Genomic DNA, 9,672 nt, shown 5'->3' with positions numbered 1-9,672 from the left:
TCAGGACAGCTAAAAAAACACATTTACAGTCATTGGAAAACGATGAAAAACACACTGAAACAATCAGCAACACAGCCTTCAGGCTCTCAGGCTATAATGGTGCAGATGGCTTCACAGCAAAGTACTAAAGTACACCTCCTGACTTAGTTTGGTCATTCTCGGAACTCTATGTACTCTCGAGACTCTCCATGCTACAACTCGCAATGCACTCGACTATACACTCGATAGCTTCAACGATGCACACTGTCAATACACTCGACAACCAACTCGACACTAGACTGCTACTCCGCGTACAAGCAGGGTTTATATAGCTTTTTGGATAACTTTTGAGAACTTTCTGGGCCAATCTGGTAAGAATTCGTTCTAGAATGTTTTCCATCCATCTATGGCATATCGCCAATTTTGTCGCCCAAATATGGCAACTCCAAACCCATTTTTCGAAAGCTATATTACCGCAGTTGGGCATTTCGTAATAATATGGAAAATTTTTTAATATGTACATGCAGAAGGGAAAATAAATTGGGAAGAAAGGAATATCACGTCAAAATAAACTTTGAAAGGTTCTCATGGTTGCTCTCAAAATGGAAGAAATGTAAAATTAAAGAAACTTTTCAAGATCAAGCTTCAACATAAAAATAATACGTCTCATTTTAAAACTAGGTTAAAACATAGACTTTTAAAAACTATTTTGTCTGTTAATATTTATATGCCAAAATAAAGCAAAGACTTTCAATGCAGCAACAATTTATTTATTTCAAACATTGTAACGAACACTGAGAATATTCAAAATACTTTTTTAAAACATACTTTTCTTTTAAAACAAATATACAAACAAAATTTGTAGCTTTAGCAAAAACTTAAAAAAAAAATTAAGCTTTACTCAAGTAAGCTACTTGACTAAAAGCATTATTGCACTAAAAATAAATAATTCAAACTGAATGTAGAATGATATAACAAAACTGGTCTAGAAATAATTCCCAATGAACAAAGTTCTATTCGAACTACTATTGTCATAAGGAATTATGCATGACAAAGATTCCCATTTAACTGCCTTGCATTAATAACAAAAGGTATTTGAACCATATTTTCCATCTAAGGAATGCTATTAGTAGCATGACCGAAAATGAATTTTCAAGTAATAAAATATAACTTATTTGGCACTAGTACAAAAACAAACTAAAATTTAACAAATAAATATCACTGTTTCAGAACACATAAAACGATGTGGAACTCATTAAAGATCTGTATAAATTGGGTGCAAGCAATTAAATTTCACCTCTATACTTAGCACTAGATGCGTGAAATTTGGCTGATGCATTTAAAATTAACATTGCATGAACACCATAATTACACAAATTTATTAATTATAACTTGTATAAATAATTATAATGATAAAAAATGCAATGGTGCAATTTTCATCAAAAATACCACATTTGCATTCTAATTTTCATTTGATTAATGTTGCTTAAAATGTGACAATTTATTAAATTGGGAAAAAACTGCATGTAATTAAAACATAATTGGAGACCATACTTATCAATCACCTTTCATATTAAAAACAGCTACACTTAAGTATAAATATGTATATTTCACATTGATACTCTTCTAATCTCATGTGACACAAACACTGAAAAGACAAGTATTCATATTAAATCAACTAGAACAAAGAAAATTAATATGAATTACCATTTTTTGTTACAGACTTTTTCTAATTTGATAGTATCATAATATATTCTTATGTTTAGGAAATTATTTACACAATTCAATGAAAAAAAGCTATACATTTTTTAAAATTCAAAACAGTCCAAATATAGACAAAATATAGATGAATAATTAAAAGAGGTATTGATCATGTAAAGCAAAAAGAAGAAAAGCATTCATCATTGAATTTTACATATTGATCTACAAAGATCTACAAGGAACTGAAGCATTCTAATGTAAGATTTTGGGGACTGACTTGAAATGAAAATACACCACGATAAAAGTCAGACTTTTGCTTAAACTACATTTGTAAAGACCACATTAAACTATTTCTAACCTCTTCGGCAATGACAAATCAATTTTTCATTTTCATGGCCCAAAAAGCTAATAGAAATTTTAGTACTGTTTTTAAAAACTCAAATTTAATCTATTGTAGTGATAAAAATTAAAATGGCAAAAGGCATAAAATCTTAGAACTCATCATTGAACTTTTAAATAATGTGAAAATACATATATTTTATGCATGGCATGTAAAATTTAGCACTGAATTATGAGATATAACTACTCATAAAATTAAACAGGAAATAGTATTCACATAACATTTAACACATTTTTACATACATATTACACATAAAAACATCTTTTAGCAGTAGAAATATTACTAAGGCAAGGTTAACACAAGAATTTTATAATACTGAATATAAATTCTCATAGAGATTGGGGAGGGGAAAGATGTAGGTTTCTTAGTTGAAAATATAAAAATTCTCTATTATTTTTTAAATAAATGAGAAACACAGATCTCATTTTATTTTACTAAACTCATTATAAAACTATTAGATTCATGCAACTGATATATTTTTTAAAATTTCAATTATTAAAAATTCTATATGTAAATTTTGTAAAGTTTAACTTAAGGAATCAGATTATTGGATGATAGGTATCAAAACTAAAATGTTTTCATACATTAAAACATTAAATTAATAATTACATATAACAACTATAAAGAAAGATACAATAACACGCTGAACAAAAATATAATGCTTATTTTTGTTGTTTGACTTCTAAATTAATTATAAAGAAGTTTGGCCAATAATATAATTTAACTTCTCCCCACATGGAAAGGAAAATGTAAGAAAACTTTTTAAAGTTAAAAAAAAAAAAAAAAAAAAAAAAAAAAGTATATTTTTGTTTAAATTTATTAGCAGCAATTTACAATAAATTACTTATTAACAACAAACATTTGCTTGAATTTACTTTAAAATATAATAATTTAATACTGATTGGATTTCCTGGATGGAAATTATACAAGGCACTTGCATCTCTCTTGTATTTAGTTCATTAATATTTATAAATGTATCCTAACAAACATTTATGCTGAAAATATGATAAATTCAAATTTTAATCTTTCATAACACAGTTACTTAACTTTTTTCGACTCACTATTTTACGTTCTAAGTCCATTTTTTCTTTTTTTATCTTCCCCCCTCAATGTGTCTTTTATGTCTGTACAACATCTTTTAATTTTGTAACCACATACTGGATGGCTTTTGACCATAATTTGTAGGCACTCACTGAAAAATTTTAGTTACATATTGCATTTCATCAAATTATTAATAAAAACCCATCACACAATATGGGACTTCTCAAATCATTTGTAGTAATAAATCTGACAAAACAAACACAAATTCCTGTGTTGCAAAGGTAATATTTAAAACTGGAAGAATATGCTACTTTCAAGTACTGATTTGTGGTCATAATTTTAGAATATTAGATCGATAATTTATAACTTTGTTCTTTTTGGATAGAAAAATGCACCCAAGTTAGACAAAACTATGTGAAAGGTTGATTGACATCTTTGATATGATTATTGTAAAACACATATGGCTGTAATACCTGTATAATCAAGTAAATGTTTAGATGGTTGTTTCAAACTTATTCAGATATTTATCGAATTTTTCAAATGTGTTTTTATTGTCTACTTACTTCTCCTTATCTTTCTTACTGTCCTTCAGACCAATAACGTTCCCTAAAATCTCTGCACCCATTGGCGGGCAATATACCCATGTTGCGAAACAATATTTTATAATAATGTCAATATTAATGAAATATTTTACAAAAAAGTAATTAAAAAAAGACATTCCACTTTTTTTGGGGAAAAAAAAGATTATACCTATATCATCTTTTTCTTAATTTAAGCTGACTGCAAACCAAAATCATTGCATTTAATATCATGCTATTTTCTATAAAATATATGAATTCTTTAAACTATTTCCATAAAGCTACTTAAAAATCCTCTTCAGACAATATTAAACTATTAACCTTTTTTTAACTATTTTATCACATATTTTATTTATAAATATATAAACACATTTTTTATTATTTAAGTATTTTTTAAATTACTGTATTTGGTCCCTCAAAACAATGCAATCAAAAATTACATTTAAATACAAATACATTATATTAAATGTAAAATTTGATAAGAAATGCATATCATGTTAAACATTTAACCAATACTGCAAAATAAATTTTCATATTAGAAACACATTTTGACATTTACACATACGAAATTTTCGTAAATTGCAATACCATAATTTTTTCAATGTACCAAGAGGTATCTGATTCGGGTTCAAATGACCAATTCCATACACTATAAATCCAGTGTGTGAAACTGAGCATTTTGATCATTTGATAGATATACATTTTATATTTTCACAAAAAGCAACAATAAGAAATTACATGGATTAAGAGAGCTTTTACATTACAGTTGGAGAAGCAGCTGCTGCTAAAGACATTTCTTTGTGCATGCGTTTTGCAACATTATGCACATATATAATATCTGGCCTTTTATCTGGATCAGGATTAATGCAATCTGCAACTAAGCACTTCATCTAGGAGGAAAAGATAAAAATAACGTAATAACAACTGCAGTTGAATTTTATGCAAGTAAAAAATTACTGTGCATATCAATTGTAATTACAAAATTTCTTCTTACACTTAATAATTCCTGTTTTAATGAATTATAATTATTAAGCAATATAAGCACATACTTAAGGCACTAAAGAAAAGAAGCCAAAAAAATGTATAGAGGGATTCAAGGAAAAAGGGTATTATAAAGATTTTCGGTACTTTTCTGTTTCGCCGGCGCAAATCTCGCCAAGCAGACTTTGTTGACGACAGCATACAGTATACACATAAAAAAATGCTAGTTCTAAGAATTTTTATATTGAAGGCATAAACATTTTAATATGGTTTAAATTTTGTAAAAAGCCAATAAATTTATAAAAAGACAATAATTTAAGAATTTACTATGCTTTCATGGTTCAACATCCTGATTCGCGGGTTCTTATAATAATGTGACCCCAAGTGATCCCATCTCACATAAACTAAGCTACAAAAATCTAATTCTCTCAGTAATTATCTCCATTAATTTCAAGTTAAATCTTAATTTCAAATACTAGTTTAAATGCAAGAATTATTTCAATTCATATGAATAGCTTAATCAGAAATTATGTAAAACCACAGTGCTTTACTTCGCTAGTGCATTCTCATTAGAATTCATGAATTTAATCCTTGATTTCGCTTTTTCTATATTTTTGCCTTCCGGTGAGCGGTGTAATTGCATCCTAATTGACTTAATTACCGCGAATGGTCTTAGGGCATAAAATTTAATTATCTTGTAAAAATTCTATGTAATTGTATGCCAGTATTGTAAAAAAACAATCAATCTGATAAGAAATGACTGCGACTTGTTTTGAAAATGAAGCGTAAAAGGTTACCAGCGAAGATATTCCATTTGGCATCAGTTGTACCATTATTGGCGACTTTATCGTTTGCGCCGGCAAAATGGAAAAGTAACAAAAAAAGTTGCAGTTTCATTCATCACATTAATAACTGTATATTCTTTTTAAAGTTTTAGAATATGTTATACTGGCCCACTTCCTAAGAAGTTTGCCAATCATTGCTTTTACATGGTTCCTATTTTAATATATAAAATGAATAGTATTATTTCAAATTTCACCAAATTCTGAGAAAATTTCTTTCTTTCTTTTTTTTTTTTTTTTTTTTTTTTTATTTGATGATGAAAACATTAATAATTAGTGATATTAAAAGTGATAGCAGATATTTATGCAAGACTGGATATATTCAGAGTGTTCATGTTATTGTATTCAACTGTGTGAGTGTTCCATTTGACATTTGACCATTGAGTTACTTCTAGTTCTGTTACAAAAAGTCAGCTACAGAATGTCATCAAATCATGTATAGAGCTTTAGGTACTAATGCCGTATCATATGACACTGTGAAGGTTTGGCATCAAAAGTTAAAAAACAAGGAACATTCAAGAAGCAGAGTGCTCTGTTCAGCTTACTGATGTTGATGAGGCACACACATGAGAGAACTTGTGGAAGAAGTACAGCATGCAACCACTCAAGAGCTTGCTAACGAGTTAAGACATTATTGCTATGCCCATTAGTCAGTCAAGCTATGCATTGCATAAACATGACGTTCAGAGGGGTCGCTGGGTGCCGTATGAGCTGACCCAAGCAGGTAAGGACAGACATGTTCGGGCCTGCACTAATCTGCTCAAATATCAACACAAAGACAAAATTCTGGACCAGATCATCACTTGTAATGAAAAGTGGATTTATTATAACAACAAACATTTATTACACAGGCCAAAAAGTACTCTGCACCCTGTGAGCCCATCAGCAGCGTCGCAAAATGCAGTTTTACTAACAAAAAGACCATGCTTTAACTGGTGGGATTGCTGTGGTATTACTCACAAAGAGCATCCGGAAAAAGGTAGAACCCTTGACAATAAGGTGTACAGCGAGATGCTAGTCCATGCTGATGCTGCTATCAAGGAAAAACATCGAACTGAGTTCTGGTGCAAAAAGGTAATTTTTCAAGATAATGCAAGACCACATGTGTCTGCATTCACTGGCTGGACTCTGTATGCACTCAAATGGGATCTTTTGTCACATCCACTATATAGCCCTGATATCGCTCCTTTGGACTTCTACCTTTTTTCACACCTGCAGCCACATCTTGCTGCTATACTATCTTCCATTCTGCAGAGGACGTCTAAAATGAAGTTGATCTGTTTTTGGAGTCGCGGCCACCAAGTTTCTGGACTGAAGGCTTTGAAAATCTACCAAAATGTTAGCAGAAAGAATGTTTTTTGACGGAAAAATTTCGTTACAACCAGATGTTATAAGAAAACTCCCTCCTCTGAATACAATATAGCAAATATACCATGGAAAACCATTAAAAAAAAGAGGGTACAAAAAGATGGCTAGTTATTCTGGATATGACAAATTCAGTAACTTAATGGAAGCTCTTAGTATTTTAAAATTTATAAAACATTTTTATCTAATAATAAGTCTTAGCTTAAAACAGGCCTATTTTTTAATTTAAATTAAGAAATACTCAATTGAATATTTTAATTTTTATATAAAAATTAATGCACACATTTCTCTGGCAATATCCTGGAACACAGCCTAAAATTTAAAGTCATGAGGTAAACAAATAACAAATCATAACAACTCTGAATATTGACTTAAATTATACAATGTAGATTTACCTGCTCAGAATAGATATCAGAAGGAATAGGAGGGTAATCACATTCTTCAATTTTTTTGCACAATGCATATAGATTCATCTTTTCACCATAAAAAGGAGACTGAAGGGCTGCCATCTTAAATATAAGTAAACAAATAAGTAATTAAAGGAATTATAAAAAATATGGATGTCTTCAATATAAATACTATATTAATTAATACTACCTCATATAAAAGACAGCCTAGGGACCAGATATCAGATTTAAAATTGTAGCCATGCTCATGAATACGCTCAGGTGACATATAATAAGGAGTTCCAACTGAAAGAAAAAGAATTGGTTATGACATTCAAAATACATTTCACTTATTACGTTACACATGAACATTGTTAGCACATAAAAATTTTGACTATGTCGAATGCATAAAAACATGCCTCCTTTTAAGTTTGAACTATTAAACTGAAAGTGAACTATTTTGAAACAAAAAAAAAAATTTTTTTTTTTTTCTTTAATCATCAAAAAAATTCAGTTTCTATTCTACCAAAACTTTGCTTTTGTGTGATGTTACTTAAAACCTTAACTTTGCCTAAAACAACCAAATATTAAATAAAAGACCAACCAAAGGCAAGAAAATTGATATCAGTATAGCTATAAACTTAGGGCATTCCTCGGCACCCAGTAGTGCTCTCAAATTGAAATATGAGGAAAGGCAGGGCATTTGCAAAGATGTCACAAGTCCGTGTCTTCCTTCAAATTGCATAAGGGGCAAACAGAGTCAGAAGCGACACTGTGTTGAAAGTGCTTACAAAGGCTGGAATAATTTGAGAGATTTCTTTCTAGGCCATTCAGATACACTGCTGGCCACCGTAAATGCAACACCCTGATTCAATTCCTTCAGTTCTCACTTCCTGACAAGGCAAAAATACATAAAAACTCAAAATATCTATATTAAAAATTACAAAGTAAATCTGAAACACTTATTTCCTCAAATAAACGCCAGAATGCATTAACCCATTAGCCGCTGGTATTGCGTAGATGCAACGGTCAAAATAAATGTGTATATAAATATAACTACCTAAGATATTTTATACCAGCAGATGATTTTGTGTAGGGAATATTATGAAGATTATTTCTGTAAAAAATATTTGCCTTCAACAATCATTTTGTTTATAATAATTAATCTCATACTTTACGCAAAATTTTCGACCGGGTATTTTTGCTGAAAATATTTAACGAAAGAATCGCCGTGTTTATGAGTGATCTATTTTTAGTCAAGGTCACCATTTATCAGAACATTACAGAATCACATGTTTATATTTGTGTTGGGAAGGAAGGGAAAACAGGTGTTACACTGACGCAACGTCAGCAGGAAACAAATAATTAATCTCCTTTTTCACTCATTCTTTTCGATGTTCCGGTTCATGTTCTAGCTGCTTTAAAAATGCCTAGAATGAGGTATCTTACATTAAAAGAGGCTCTTCAAAGATTTTTTGATGAAGAAACAGATGATGATAATGTTAATATGACCAGAATGAAACTGATATTGTTGTTGTTCCCCCAGAAATTCCAGAAGCTAGTGATAAAGAAGAAAGGAATGACAATGTTTTAAATAATAATAATGATATTTTACCAAATGATACTACTGGGGAAGTTGAAATTCACGTAAGAAGTAAGTTTCAGTCTTCTAAAAGCAGTTGTAGTCATACTAAAAATTTAAAAAAGCAGAAGACTGAAAACTTGAAGTGGATAAAAAAAGGAACTGTCAGTTATGTCTCAGGAAGAACAAGAAGAAAGAGATAGAAGAAAAACTATAAAAGACAAAATACAGGGTAAAACTAGTGCACAGATTTTCGATTTTTCTTTTTGGTTTAGACATTTACTCTCTTCTCGTTGAACAGACAAATATATACGCTCGGCAAAAAATTGCACAGAATTTATTGCATTTGAAGCCTATGTGAGAAGATTTATTGGGATATTATTGCTTACGGGATATCATTCTTTACCTCAAGAAAAAATGTATTGGTCTTTTGATAAGGACATTTCTGTTCCTATTGTACGAGAATCGATATCACGTTTGCAGTACAGGAATATGAAGCAGGATTTGTATTTGACAGTAGTCACATTGACAATACTGATAAATTATATGAGGTGAGATTGTATCTAAACTTACTAAATATCACCAAGTTTTACTACTGGAAATATACAGTCTCTTTTAGATTTCAGACGCGAGATTGCATTATTCCTTTTGCAAACTCCTATTGAGAGTGTAGAATTAGCCAGAAATAGATCAGCAACAGGAAGACCTAGTAAATTCAGCATTCAAAAACCATTGCATGGAGATGGTAGACATTTTATCGTAAAGTCTGATGATAACAAAAGATTTTGTTGTAAAGATGTCGTAGCCAGACTGTTTA

At 30.1% G+C, this 9,672-nt stretch overlaps 1 protein-coding gene across 1 annotated transcript in view; it reads right to left on the bottom strand.

Annotated features, from left to right (window-relative positions):
- Positions 1 to 733: 733 nt before the first annotated feature.
- LOC118185343 (serine/threonine-protein kinase Nek7-like) overlaps positions 734 to 9,672 on the bottom strand; it is a 32,570-nt gene continuing 23,631 nt past the window's right edge. Inside the window, exons 7-9 of the mRNA XM_035355182.2 lie at positions 7,485 to 7,579; positions 7,283 to 7,396; positions 734 to 4,589 (exon numbers count right to left, since the gene is read on the bottom strand). Of these exons, the coding sequence (XP_035211073.1) occupies positions 4,455 to 4,589; positions 7,283 to 7,396; positions 7,485 to 7,579 (344 nt within the window). The 3' untranslated portion in view covers positions 734 to 4,454. The remainder of the gene's footprint in view (positions 4,590 to 7,282; positions 7,397 to 7,484; positions 7,580 to 9,672) is intronic.

The sequence above is a fragment of the Stegodyphus dumicola genome, chromosome 10 (assembly GCF_044657685.1).
Source record: "Stegodyphus dumicola isolate Sdum_Otavi_A_Nest chromosome 10, ASM4465768v1".
NCBI lineage: Eukaryota > Metazoa > Arthropoda > Arachnida > Araneae > Eresidae > Stegodyphus > Stegodyphus dumicola.
The sequence above is the reverse complement of the archived record's forward strand: the minus strand, read 5'-3'. Positions and strand labels throughout refer to the sequence as shown.